Source organism: Oncorhynchus clarkii, chromosome 12, assembly GCF_045791955.1.
Source record: "Oncorhynchus clarkii lewisi isolate Uvic-CL-2024 chromosome 12, UVic_Ocla_1.0, whole genome shotgun sequence".
Classification (NCBI taxonomy): Eukaryota; Metazoa; Chordata; class Actinopteri; order Salmoniformes; family Salmonidae; genus Oncorhynchus; species Oncorhynchus clarkii.
Genome location: NC_092158.1, coordinates 13,144,295 through 13,158,838, shown reverse-complemented (window position 1 = coordinate 13,158,838; position 14,544 = coordinate 13,144,295). Strand labels below are relative to the sequence as shown.

The window sequence follows — 14,544 nt, the reverse complement described above, 5'->3', positions numbered from 1 at the left end:
AACTATGAAATAACACATATGGAATCATGTAGTAACCAAAAAAGTGTTAAACAAATCACCTCACTCCACTCCACCCCCACATCACTCCACTCCACCCCCGCCTCACTCCACTCCACCCCCGCCTCACTCCACTCCATCCCCGCCTCACTCCACTCCATCCCCGCCTCACTCCACTCCATCCCCGCCTCACTCCACTCCATCCCCGCCTCACTCCACTCCATCCCCGCCTCACTCCAATCCACCCCAGCCCGCCTCACTCCAATCCACCCCAGCCCGCCTCACTCCACTCCATCCCCGCCTCACTCCACTCCACCCCCGCCTCACTCCAATCAACCCCAGCCCGCCTCACTCCACTCCATCCCCGTCTCACTCCACTCCACCCCCGCCTCACTCCACTCCACCCCCGCCTCACTCCACTCCATCCCCGCCTCACTCCAATCCACCCCAGCCCGCCTCACTCCAATCCACCCCAGCCCGCCTCACTCCACTCCATCCCCGCCTCACTCCACTCCACCCCCGCCTCACTCCAATCAACCCCAGCCCGCCTCACTCCACTCCATCCCCGTCTCACTCCACTCCACCCCCGCCTCACTCCACTCCACCCCCGCCTCACTCCACTCCATCCCCGCCTCACTCCACTCCATCCCCGCCTCACTCCAATCCACCCCAGCCCGCCTCACTCCACTCCATCCCCGCCTCACTCCAATCCACCCCAGCCCGCCTCACTCCACTCCATCCCCGCCTCACTCCACTCCACCCCCGCCTCACTCCAATCCACCCCAGCCCGCCTCACTCCACTCCACCCCCGCCTCACTCCACTCCACCCCCACCTCACTCCACTCCACGCCCGCCTCACTCCAATCCACCCCAGCCCATGTTCTTAAAATCTGTATTGTGTTTGTTGTATCACATAATTCAGTTCTTTGCTGCTATTGATACTTGTATGTAATGGACCCAATTGTAACTAAACCAATTCTTTCACCTTCCCTCCCTAGCTATAAGTCGTTCCTGCCCAAGGACATACGTGCCCATATCCAAGAGTACCACTTTGTGACCCGGAAGAGGATCCGCCATCGCTTCAGGAAGTTCATCCAGCAGTTCAGCCAGTGTAAAGCCACGGCTCGTGACCTCAAGCTCAAATACCTGGTGAACCTGGAGACGCTGCACCCAGCCTTCTACTCAGAGTGCTTCCGTGTCACTGAGTCCTTGGAAGGAGAGGTCACCATCGTCGTCACAGGAAACAACGGCATCCAGTGGTCCCGGGAGGAGGATAAGGAGGCAGACAAGGTAGGGGGAGTAGTAGCGTTCTCTTCTCTATTCTTCTTTCACTCTCTCTTCCTTTTTATTCTTGTTCCTTGTTCTCCTCGTCTTTTTCTTTCGTATTTTTCCTTCTCGTCTTCTCCTTTTATCTTTCTATTTTCTGAAAGCACATATGACCTGTTGAGACAACCACAAAGGGGCTAGAGTTAGTCATGTGTTCAAATAGTCTCCTGTAATAATGTCATAGAGAGTCAGAGAAAGGATGTTTGAAACGGTTGTGCATTCAAGGTGGCTGCTACTACTCTTACTCTCTCTCTCTCTATAGGGTTTCCAGACGTACTGTGATTTCCCTGAAGTTATTGACATCAGCATCAAACAAGCCAACAAGGATGGCTCTATCGAGAGTCGCATCGTCACCATCAACAGACAGGACAGTCAGACTCTGGTACGATGACTCTGCTAACCTCATAACTCAGACAGGGACAAGGACATAATTTGTGTCTGAAATGACAAGCTATTTCCAATATAGTGCACTACTTTTGAGCAGGGCCATAGGGCGAAGTGCACTTTGTAGGGGAACAGGGTGACATTTTAGACTCAGACCAGCTGTTATGTTAGATCAGAACAGGAACATTTCATGTATTATGTGTAACAGAGGACTGATCCACCCCTCCTCTTATCCTCCATCTCTCTCTGCTACACAGGAGCTGGAGTTCCGTTCCCTGTCGGAGGCTCTGTCCTTTGTGTCTTTGGTGGATGGCTACTACCGGCTCATAGCAGACGCTCACCACTTCCTGTGTAAAGAGGTGGCGCCCCCTAGGCTACTGGAGGCCATTCAGAGTTACTGCCATGGTCCAGTCTCGTAAGTCTAGACTAGGCACATATACTGTACAAACACAAGAACATCCACACACACATAGACACGTGTACTAGGGGTGTGTGGCTCAGCAGGTTTGTTCACCCGCCCGCAATTGCGAATAACCCATCCGCAACCGCCCAACCTATATGTGATAACATGACAATCTGAGGCCTGCACCCTAACCCGCTAATATCGAAAATGCACAACAGTTGGCTAGTCGGAGACAGCGTAACGATTTGATAGGGGGTGCAGGACTTGTTTTGCCTGATATGTTAGATATGTTGCCCTAGAAGACTAAATCAACTCTTTAGGTGTCCGCATGCTTCCCATGCGAAACAGTTCGGTAGAGTTTGGGTAAATATTATGACGTTTCTGTTTGTTTTGGACTTCGGTTAGCGTTTTTTCGGCTGTTCGGACACACATTTTTCTGGAGGCAAGCCGAAGTTCGGAGCTGAAGTCTTGCGTCCCTTCGTTGGTGATTGGTCAACAGTAGGGATTCTTCAATAAATTATGTGTTGTCATTCAACGAGAGACGACTCGTTTTCATGCACAGTTTTTCATTAAGAAATACTGCACCAAACGTCTTAGTTAGATGTAAAAAAAAAAAAAAAAATTGTGCAATTAAGATCTCTTCGGCAAAAACTTTGAAGTTAATGACAGATTGCTTGAGTTATCTTAGATTAATTCTGACTATTTTAAGGAAGTGTATACTGGCTACGGTGTTTCAAAATAGACAAACAGTACTATTGCCGCTTTTTAAAGGTTCTTCAAGGGAAGGTCTTTTAAGGGAGCATGCGAGCACACTTGTTTGGCTAGCCGACTTCGTAAACGAGCCAACATGTTTCTGATTAGATTTCAGTTCAGCTTGGATGCATATTTAATGTGGTTGAAGTACTATCAGTGTTTATGATGCTGATAAATATAGCACCTCTACAGATGGTATCTAACTGACCATTCACATTCTCTCAAGATGCTGAAATAAATAAATCATATTTCTCCACTCCTGTTCCCCAGTCAAAATGTAGCCTACATTTGGTGTATCATTTTACTGCAAGAAATGTTTAATTCTGCAGGAGTTAATGTTAAGGCAATGTGAGAGGTTATAGACCTACAGTCAGAGTCCAGATTTCAGTTTCCATTTTACCCATCTGAACAGCAGGCTACAGTTCCCTTGACCTGCCATTGGCTTATTTGAAGTCCGATCTTGTGACTGTTGAATTTGTATAGCGCCTCACAATCACCACACAACACTGTTATCATCCTCTTGTACCACTTCACCAAATACTTCCCAAACATTACTTTCTGGTCCTCCCTTCTCTTTATTTTCAACTCTACATTTCCCAGCTTTTCTCTTATTGAAGTAAACTCCGACATCATCCTTTTTGCGCTGAACTTTTTCTGCCCGTTCCCAAAAGCATTTGGTGATTGGCGTGTCGGCTCTTTGGGGATTGGCGTGTCGGCTCTTTGGGGATTGGCGTGTCGGCTCTTTGGGGATTGGCGTGTCGGCTCTTTGGGGATTGGCGTGTCGGCTCTTTGGGGATTGGCGTGTCGGCTCTTTGGGGATTGGCGTGTAGGCTCTTTGGGGATTGGCGTGTAGGCTATTTGGCGAACGTACTGTCAGGCTCTAAAGTTTAGGCTTAAGCATTAATGACAGATAATCTAAAATAATTCCATGTAGCCTATAGATATAAATTGCACATTTATGCATTTTTAAAGGCATTGTCTTCTGTTTTTATTCAACCCGCCCTTCATCCATACAAATTGTCATGACCCTAAACCCGTTTGTCCCGCGGATATAACCCTGTCAACCCCCTCATCACTAACTTGTACATATACACACACGCACAGTACGACCATGACTGACCAGATCTGTCCTGTCTCTCTATCCTCAGGATGGACTTTGCTATCGGTAAGCTGCGGCGGTCTGGGAATCACAAGGGTCTGTACGTCCTCCGTAGCAGCCCTAAGGACTACAACAAATACTTCCTGTCTTTTGTAGTGGGCGTGAGTATAATACCATACAGGTTGTTGAAAGACATGGTGCTATGTGTGTTTAGTCCAGACCCTTCAGTGTTTCCAGATCTGAATGGGTCTGGATAGGTATGCAGGCTTACTGGTGCAGCTTTCACCATATTGCTAACATATCTACAAACTTACATATCCTTACATATCTACACACTTTGAAGGGTAAGGACCAATAGGGAGTGGTAGGGTGCATATATGATCTGTGTCCCCCTGCAGTGTGACAGCCTAGTTGAGTACAAGCACTGCCAGATAGTGAAGACGGATCAGGGAGACTACATCCTCTCTGGGGCCACGAAGAGTTTTGCTTCTCTGAGGGAGCTGCTCCACCGCTACCAGAAGGAAGCTCTGCGCTCTGACGGACACATCTTCCAGTTCACCAAGTGCTGCCCGCCTAAAGCAAAAGGTGAGGAGGTCAGGGAATAAGGGTCATAGTTGTGTTTTGTGATTAAAACAATATCATAAACTGTGGGGATTGGCGTGTCGGCTCTTTGGGGATTGGCGTGTCGGCTCTTTGGGGATTGGCGTGTCGGCTCTTTGGGGATTGGCGTGTCGGCTCTTTGGGGATTGGCGTGTCGGCTCTTTGGGGATTGGCGTGTCAGCTCTTTGGGGATTGGCGTGTCAGCTCTCCAGCCACACTCAACACTAAGTCTATATTCTCACAGTAGTTTGATGAACAATGTTGTCATGTTGTGTTGCTACCATGCTGTGTTGTCATGTGTTGCTGCCATGCTGTGTTGTCATGTGTTGCTGCCATGCTGTGTTGTCATGTTTTTGCTGCCATGCTATGTTGTTGTCTTTAGGTCTCTCTTTATGTAGTGTTGTCTCTCTTGTCGTGATGGGTGTTTGGTTCTATATTTTTATTTACTGTATTTTTAATCCCAGGCCCCTGTTCCCGCAGGCCTTTTGGTAGGCCGTCATTGTAAATAACAATTTGTTCTCAACTGACTTGCCTAGTTAAATAAGTTAACTATATAAAAATAATGCACTAAAGGAGACAAGTCTGGCAAGTCAGTTAGGAACAAATTCTTATTTTCAATGACAGCCTAGGAATAGTGGGTTAACTGCCTTGTTCAGGGGCAGAACGACAGATTTTGACCTTGTCAGCTCGGAGATTTGAACTTGCAACCTTCCAGTTACTAGTCCAACACTCTTAACCACTAGGCTACCTTGCCGCCCCGGCAGTATTATAGTTCTTGCTCTTGTAAAATGATCATCAGCTAGGTCATAACGTTCAAGAGGGTTTATTTTGGTCATGTATGTTCACCAATTCCTTTGTCTATAATCAAACACAACAGAAACACTTAGGTTACACGTACTGTACATAACATTATGTTGTGTCACATTCAGTCCCAGTCAAAAGATTGGACACACCTACTCATTGACGTGTTTTTATTTTATTTCTACTATTTTCTACATTGTATAATAATAATGAAGACATCAAAACTATAAAATAACACATATGGAATCATGTTGTAACCAAAAAAGTGTTAAACAAATCTAAATATATTTGAGATTTTGCAAAGTAGCCACCCTTTGCCTTGTTGACAGCTTTGCACACTCTGTTCAGGGTCTACCTAAGCTGTCCAACTTGTTTTTGTTTAGCGTTTAAAACCTTTTTTGCTGCAGTGTGCCCTAATGAATACGACCTATAAAGAATACTAGATGATGTACTCCTAACTCACTTAACGTCCTTGTCTCTGTGTTCCCTGTATCTGCAGACAAGTCTAACCTGCTGGTGTGCCGCAGTAACCAGGGTGCTGAGGTTCCCCTGTCCCCCTCTCTGCACAGACACAACATCAGCCAGATGGTCTTCCACAAGATACGCAAGGAGGATCTTGTCATCGTAAGATTACCTCTGTCACTCACTCTCCTTCTCCTTCAGCCATGACTGAAAGGTCCTTTAACAACCGTCCAGACGACACCATTCTGTAAATTTCTGGCCCTTCTTTGGACACTGTGTTAACAACCCTCCAGACGACACCATTCTGTAAACTTCTGGCCCTTCTTTGGACACTGTGTTAACAACCCTCCAGACGACACCATTCTAAACTTCTGGCCCTTCTTTGGACACTGTGTTAACAACCCTCCAGACGACACCATTCTAAACTTCTGGCCCTTCTTTGGACACTGTGTTAACAACCCTCCAGGCAAGCTTCAATGCCATACAACTCTCCTTCCGTGGCCTCCAATTGCTCTTAAATACAAGTAAAACTAAATGCATGCTCTTCAACCGATCGTTATCTGCACCTGCCCACCTGTCCAACATCACTACTCTGGACGGTTCTGACTTAGAATATGTGGACAACTACAAATACCTAGGTGTCTGGTTAGAATGTAAACTCTCCTGCCAGACTCACATCAAACATCTCCAATCCAAAATTAAATCTAGAATCCGCTTCCTATTTCGCAACTAAGCATCCTTCACTCATGCTGCCAAACATACCCTCGTAAAACTGACCATCCTACCAATCCTCGACTTCGGCGATGTCATTTACAAAATAGCCTCCAACACTCTACTCAACAAATTGGATGCAGTCTATCACAGTGCCACCCGTTTTGTCATCAAAGCCCCATACACTACCCACCACTGTAACCTGTATGCTCTCGTTGGCTGGCCCTCGCTTCATACTCGTCGCCAAACTCACTGGCTGCAGGTCATCTACAAGACCCTGCTAGGTAAAGTCCCCCCTTATCTCAGCTCGCTGGTCACCATAGCAGCACCCACCGGTAGCACGCGCTCCAGCAGGTATATCTCTCTGGTCACCCCCAAAACCTGTTCTTCCTTTGGCCGCCTCTCCTTCCAGTTCTCTGCTGCCAATGACTGGAACGAACTACAAAAATCTCTGAAACTGGAAACACTTATCTCCCTCACTAGCTTTAAGCACCAGCTGTCAGAGCAGATCACAGATTACTGCACCTGTACATAGCCCATCTATAATTTAGCCCAAACAACTACCTCTCTCCCTACTGTATTTATTTATTTTGCTCCTTTGCACCCCATTATTTCTATCTCTACTTTGCACATTCTTCCACTGCAAATCTACCATTCCAGTGTTTTACTTGCTATATTGTATTTACTTTGCCACCATGGCCTTTTTTTTGCCTTTACCCCCCTTATCTCACCTCATTTGCTCACATTGTATATAGACTTATTTTTCTACTGTATTATTGACTGTATGTTTGTTTTACTCCATGTGTAACTCTGTGTCGTTGAATGTGTCAAACTACTTTGCTTTATCTTGGCCAGGTCGCAATTGTAAATGAGAATTTGTTCTCAACTTGCCTACCTGGTTAAATAAAGGTTAAATAAATAAATAAATTAACATTCCTATCATGGTGTAATGACCTCTTTCACCTGTGACCTCTTTCACCTTTGACACGGTCACATACACCTGCATGTACCTGCAGACATTGCCACTCACACACATGATAGAGGACTTCAATCAGAGACTGAATTGTTGCTCCTTAGCTGGTTCAGGTGAAATGGTGGCATGAGATCTCAACTATGACATGAATAATGTAGGTTAATAAAATACACATCGAAATAAACACTCAAAAATACAATTGAAATAAGGGGCGGATGTGTTGGCATCATCACGACATGTTTTGGATGACCAGGGGAGAGGATCTCAGACCCGGTGTTCCCTGTGTGTTACAGAAAGACAGTCTGGGTCAGGGGACGTTTACTAAGATCTTCTGTGGCATGAGGAAGGAGCTGGGAGACTACGGAGAGATTCACCAGATGGACGTCCTTGTTAAGATCCTGGATAAGGCTCACCGAAACTACTCTGAGGTTGGTCGAGAACCTCTCCTCAACTCCAGCCAACAACATGTAGTGTTAAGGAGATGGACTTGGGAGTCTTTTTGCATTGGTTCTTGAAAGGGACATGACTCTTCCATTGCAGTCATTTTATTTCGCACAATGTTTTGCCAATTAATGTGTTATTTTTCTATGTTTGGTTACATTTCCCACGATACAATATTTAACTCTGTCTGACGGCTCTTCTCTCCAGTCGTTCTTTGAAGCCGCCAGTATGATGAGCCAGCTATCCCATAAGCACCTGCTCCTCACCTATGGCGTGTGTGTCTGCGGAGAGGAGAGTAAGTGACATTACCAAACTAAATTATACCTCTCACCATTTTACCTCTGTTAGCCTCCCTCTGTCTCCATCCCAACCTTTTCCTCTGTTAGCCTCCCTGTCTCCATCCCAACCTTTTCCTCTGTTAGCCTCCCTCTACCTCCATCCCAACCTTTTCCTCTGTTAGCCTCCCTCCATCCCAACCTTTTCCTCTGTTAGCCTCCCTCCATCCCAACCTTTTCCTCTGTTAGCCTCCCTCCATCCCAACCTTTTCCTCTGTTAGCCTCCCTCCATCCCAACCTTTTCCTCTGTTAGCCTCCCTCCATCCCAACCTTTTCCTCTGTTAGCCTCCCTCCATCCCAACCTTTTCCTCTGTTAGCCTCCCTCCATCCCAACCTTTTCCTCTGTTAGCCTCCCTCTGTCTCCATCCCAACCTTTTCCTCTGTTAACCTGCCTCTGTCTCCATCCCAACCTTTTCCTCTGTTAACCTCCCTCTGTCTCCATCCCAACCTTTTCCTCTGTTAGCCTCCCTCTGTCTCCATCCCAACCTTTTCCTCTGTTAACCTCCCTCTGTCTCCATCCCAACCTTTTCCTCTGTTAGCCTCCCTGTCTCCATCCCAACCTTTTCCTCTGTTAGCCTCCCTCTACCTCCATCCCAACCTTTTCCTCTGTTAACCTCCCTCTGTCTCCATCCCAACCTTTTCCTCTGTTAGCCTCCCTGTCTCCATCCCAACCTTTTCCTCTGTTAGCCTCCCTCTGTCTCCATCCCAACCTTTTCCTCTGTTAGCCTCCCTCCATCCCAACCTTTTCCTCTGTTAACCTCCCTCTGTCTCCATCCCAACCTTTTCCTCTGTTAGCCTCCCTGTCTCCATCCCAACCTTTTCCTCTGTTAGCCTCCCTCCATCCCAACCTTTTCCTCTGTTAACCTCCCTCTGTCTCCATCCCAACCTTTTCCTCTGTTAGCCTCCCTGTCTCCATCCCAACCTTTTCCTCTGTTAGCCTCCCTCTACCTCCATCCCAACCTTTTCCTCTGTTAGCCTCCCTCTGTCTCCATCCCAACCTTTTCCTCTGTTAGCCTCCCTGTCTCCATCCCAACCTTTTCCTCTGTTAGCCTCCCTCTGTCTCCATCCCAACCTTTTCCTCTGTTAGCCTCCCTCCATCCCAACCTTTTCCTCTGTTAGCCTCCCTCCATCCCAACCTTTTCCTCTGTTAGCCTCCCTCTGTCTCCATCCCAACCTTTTCCTCTGTTAGCCTCCCTGTCTCCATCCCAACCTTTTCCTCTGTTAGCCTCCCTGTCTCCACCCCAACCTTTTCCTCTGTTAGCCTCCCTGTCTCCATCCCAACCTTTTCCTCTGTTAGCCTCCCTCTGTCTCCATCCCAACCTTTTCCTCTGTTAGCCTCCCTCCATCCCAACCTTTTCCTCTGTTAGCCTCCCTCCATCCCAACCTTTTCCTCTGTTAGCCTCCCTCTGTCTCCATCCCAACCTTTTCCTCTGTTAGCCTCCCTGTCTCCATCCCAACCTTTTCCTCTGTTAGCCTCCCTCTGTCTCCATCCCAACCTTTTCCTCTGTTAGCCTCCCTCTGTCTCCATCCCAACCTTTTCCTCTGTTAGCCTCCCTCTGTCTCCATCCCAACCTTTTCCTCTGTTAGCCTCCCTCCATCCCAACCTTTTCCTCTGTTAGCCTCCCTCCATCCCAACCTTTTCCTCTGTTAGCCTCCCTCTGTCTCCATCCCAACCTTTTCCTCTGTTAGCCTCCCTGTCTCCATCCCAACCTTTTCCTCTGTTAGCCTCCCTCTGTCTCCATCCCAACCTTTTCCTCTGTTAGCCTCCCTCTGTCTCCATCCCAACCTTTTCCTCTGTTAGCCTCCCTCTGTCTCCATCCCAACCTTTTCCTCTGTTAGCCTCCCTCTGTCTCCATCCCAACCTTTTCCTCTGTTAGCAGTTTTAAGCCCCTTTAGTAGATGTGCTACACTGGTCCAGCTGTAATTTGTTGAATTCTAACCCTTTCAGACATGATGGTGCAGGAATATGGGAAGTTTGGCTCCCTGGATACATACCTGAAGAAGAAGAAGAGCTCTGTGAACATCACCTGGAAGCTAGAGGTGGCCAAGCAGCTGGCCTGGGCTATGCATTACCTGGTAAGACCATTCAATCAATCCATCAATTAACCAATTACCTAGTAAGACATCATAATCATCTGGAAGAAGCTCCATTCAAAAGGCCCCACACGGTTCACCGATTGGATGCACTCCCTGAACAGTAAATGGTTTTTGGAAAGAAGCCGTCTGCTATGTGTCCTGGGTGGTCTAATGGTCAGCGTTGCGGCCTACATCTCATATACCAGCGGGTTCAAATCTGACCCACTGTCTTTGGCTACGTTTACACAGGCAGCCCAATTCTGATATTTTTCCACCAATTGATCTTTTGGCCAATCAGATCAGCTCTTTTGCCAATAATTCAGCAAACGTGCCTGTGTTAAAGCAGCCTATGTGATGCACCCCCCCCCCCCCCCCCCCTTATCTTTCCCACTTTCTCTCTCCTCTTTGTCCAATAAAACATATTAAATACAACTGAATCTGCTAAGTGGCAGATATCTCCGTAATGGTGTAACTTTTGTGTTCAATCTGCCACTAATCAGTTCGCCATGTTCAATTTAATAACAGGAGAACAAGAGCCTGGTCCATGGGAACGTGTGTGCCAAGAACGTCCTGTTGATCCGAGAGGAGGACAGGAAGACTGGGAACCCCCCCTTCATCAAACTGAGTGACCCTGGAATCAGCATCACTGTGCTGCCCAAAGATGGTGAGTACCAACCCTTGTATTAGTTATTGCAAAGAGATACTGTACTAAGAAATTGTACTTTACTGAACTTTTGCACGTTGTTTTGCAATACTATGTGTAGACTGTTTGGCTTGGTTACACAGCGACACATGGTGCAAGGCGTTTTGGGGGGTTTGTTCCTAATGTTTTATACACTAAAAGCATACAATGCACAAACAAACAAACAAGAACAGCAGCTCAGGAAGTCAGGAAGGGAGTATATTTAATGTCTGTGTGCTCTATGTATTCCCATCCCATCATCCTGTCCTCCACTGTCCCTCCAGTCCTTGTGGAGCGCATCCCCTGGGTACCTCCAGAGTGTTTAGAGGAGGACAGACATCTGACTCTGGCTACAGATAAGTGGGCCTTTGGCACCACTCTGTGGGAGATCTGTAGTGGAGGAGACAGGCCACTCAGCACACTGGACTGCTCCAAGGTAAGGATTTCTGGAAGTGCAATTAACACTTTTTTATTTTATGGAATATTTATATATACAGTGCCTTGCGAAAGTATTCGGCCCCCTTGAACTTTGCAACCTTTTGCCACATTTCAGGCTTCAAACATAAAGATATAAAACTGTATTTTTTTGTGAAGAATCAACAACAAGTGGGACACAATCATGAAGTGGAACGACATTTATTGGATATTTCAAACTTTTTTAACAAATCAAAAACTGAAAAATTGGGCGTGCAAAATTATTCAGCCCCTTTACTTTCAGTGCAGCAAACTCTCTCCAGAAGTTCAGTGAGGATCTCTGAATGATCCAATGTTGACCTAAATGACTAATGATGATAAATACAATCCACCTGTGTGTAATCAAGTCTCCGTATAAATGCACCTGCACTGTGATAGTCTCAGAGGTCCGTTAAAAGCGCAGAGAGCATCATGAAGAACAAGGAACACACCAGGCAGGTCCGAGATACTGTTGTGAAGAAGTTTAAAGCCGGATTTGGATACAAAAACATTTCCCAAGCTTTAAACATCCCAAGGAGCACTGTGCAAGCGATAATATTGAAATGGAAGGAGTATCAGACCACTGCAAATCTACCAAGACCTGGCCGTCCCTCTAAACTTTTAGCTCATACAAGGAGAAGACTGATCAGAGATGCAGCCAAGAGGCCCATGATCACTCTGGATGAACTGCAGAGATCTACAGCTGAGGTGGGAGACTCTGTCCATAGGACAACAATCAGTCGTATATTGCACAAATCTGGCCTTTATGGATGAGTGGCAAGAAGAAAGCCATTTCTTAAAGATATCCATAAAAAGTGTTGTTTAAAGTTTGCCACAAGCCACCTGGGAGACACACCAAACATGTGGAAGAAGGTGCTCTGGTCAGATGAAACCAAAATTGAACTTTTTGGCAACAATGCAAAACGTTATGTTTGGCGTAAAAGCAACACACCATCCCCACTGTCAAACATGGTGGTGGCAGCATCATGGTTTGGGCCTGCTTTTCTTCAGCAGGGACAGGGAAGATGGTTAAAATTGATGGGAAGATGGATGGAGCCAAATACAGGACCATTCTAGAAGAAAACCTGATGGAGTCTGCAAAAGACCTGAGACTGGGACGGAGATTTGTCTTCCAACAAGACAATGATCCAAAACATAAAGCAAAATCTACAATGGAATGGTTCAAAAATAAACATATCCAGGTGTTAGAATGGCCAAGTCAAAGTCCAGACCCGAATCCAATCGAGAATCTGTGGAAAGAACTGAAAACTGCTGTTCACAAATGCTCTCCATCCAACCTCACTGAGCTCGAGCTGTTTTGCAAGGAGGAATGGGAAAAAATGTCAGTCTCTCGATGTGCAAAACTGATAGAGACATACCCCAAGCGACTTACAGCTGTAATCGCAGCAAAAGGTGGCGCTACAAAGTATTAACTTAAGGGGGCTGAATAATTTTGCACGCCCAATTTTTCAGTTTTTGATTTGTTAAAAAAGTTTGAAATATCCAATAAATGTCGTTCCACTTCATGATTGTGTCCCACTTGTTGTTGATTCTTCACAAAAAAATACAGTTTTATATCTTTGTTTGAAGCCTGAAATGTGGCAAAAGGTCGCAAAGTTCAAGGGGGCCGAATACTTTCGCAAGGCACTATATATATATATATATATATATATATATATATATATATATATATATATAATTCTAATACCATTTAATTTAGTGAGTAATGGTAAGCCTTGTGCGAGCCAGAACGGTCTATAGGGCAGGACTCCATCTCCTGTTTCTGTCTCATTGTTGGTATAGCCCCACTGTAAATTACAGCCAAATATCAAGGTGGTTTTTACAAGCAGGAAATCAAATCAATTTAAATCAAAGTCGAAGATGTCCAACCTGAGGGTTTACTGGTATGTTACAGTATGTTATGTTTAGAGAGACATAGTTGATGTACTGTTCTCTTGTCTGTACACTGGGACTAAAACTGTCTTCTGACATGGTCTTCATCAGGTTATTTGTGTTTGTCTTGTTAAAAAACACTATCCAACTGTCATGCAAAGCATAACAATCCATTATTAGTAAGGTATTAGAGTTCCTCTGTTTATAGTTGACATTATTGTCCTCTGTAGAAACGTCTGTTCTATGAAGACCATCACCAGCTGCCTGCTCCTAAGTGGACAGAGCTGGCCAACCTGATCAACAGCTGTATGGACTATGAGCCGTCCAACAGACCCTCCTTCAGAGCTGTTATCAGAGACCTCAACAGCCTCTTCACACCTGGTCGGTCGTCTCCTCTCTTTCTAGTGCTCTGCAGACTGACAAACATGTCCTTCTAGTCATTTCACTGATGCTGTTCCAGTGGCTCAGTGTGTTAAACCATGGCACAGCCAACGTCAGTTCCATTCTCGCACGGACTGCAACATATACTGAATGTAGGCTGTTAGGTCACTGTCAGTGTTGACAATTCTCTGACACTTTTGGGTAAAAATGTATCCTAGATTAGGATGAATGTATGTTTTGGTTTATTTCCAGAAGGTGTTGATTGTGTCCTGTCTCCCTGCTGCAGACTATGAGTTGCTGGTGGAGAGTGACATGGTGCCCAACAGGGCCAGAGGGTTTGGGTTCCCAGGGGCCTTTGAGAATCAAAACCCTGCTCAGTTTGAAGAGAGACATCTCATCTTCCTCAAGCAGCTGGGCAAGGTTAGACAACACACACGCCACCACTCTCTGTCTCTCACTCACTCTCTGTGTCTCACTCACTCTCTGTCTCTCTGTCACTCTCTCTGTCACTCACTCTGTCTCAATTCAATTCAAGGGGCTTTATTGGCATGGGAAACATGTGTTAACATTGCCAAAGCAAGTGAAGTAGATAATATACAAAAGTAAAATGAACAATAAAAAGGAACAGTAAACATTACACTCACAGAAGTTCCCAAAGAATAAAGACATTTCAAATGTCATATATATATATATATATATATATATATATATATATATACAGCGTTGTAACTATGTACAAATGGTTAAAGTACAAAAGGGAAAATAAATAACCCA

The 14,544-nt window shown here is 45.8% G+C and overlaps 1 protein-coding gene across 1 annotated transcript in view; it reads left to right on the top strand.

Annotated features, from left to right (window-relative positions):
* LOC139422726 (tyrosine-protein kinase JAK2-like) overlaps positions 1-14,544 on the top strand; it is a 66,613-nt gene that overhangs the window by 44,747 nt on the left and 7,322 nt on the right. Inside the window, exons 6-18 of the mRNA XM_071174034.1 lie at positions 996-1,287; positions 1,586-1,705; positions 1,965-2,122; positions 4,012-4,123; positions 4,361-4,547; positions 5,863-5,987; positions 7,803-7,937; positions 8,158-8,245; positions 10,234-10,361; positions 10,887-11,025; positions 11,328-11,479; positions 13,620-13,770; positions 14,057-14,190. Of these exons, the coding sequence (XP_071030135.1) occupies positions 996-1,287; positions 1,586-1,705; positions 1,965-2,122; positions 4,012-4,123; positions 4,361-4,547; positions 5,863-5,987; positions 7,803-7,937; positions 8,158-8,245; positions 10,234-10,361; positions 10,887-11,025; positions 11,328-11,479; positions 13,620-13,770; positions 14,057-14,190 (1,921 nt within the window). The remainder of the gene's footprint in view (positions 1-995; positions 1,288-1,585; positions 1,706-1,964; positions 2,123-4,011; positions 4,124-4,360; positions 4,548-5,862; positions 5,988-7,802; positions 7,938-8,157; positions 8,246-10,233; positions 10,362-10,886; positions 11,026-11,327; positions 11,480-13,619; positions 13,771-14,056; positions 14,191-14,544) is intronic.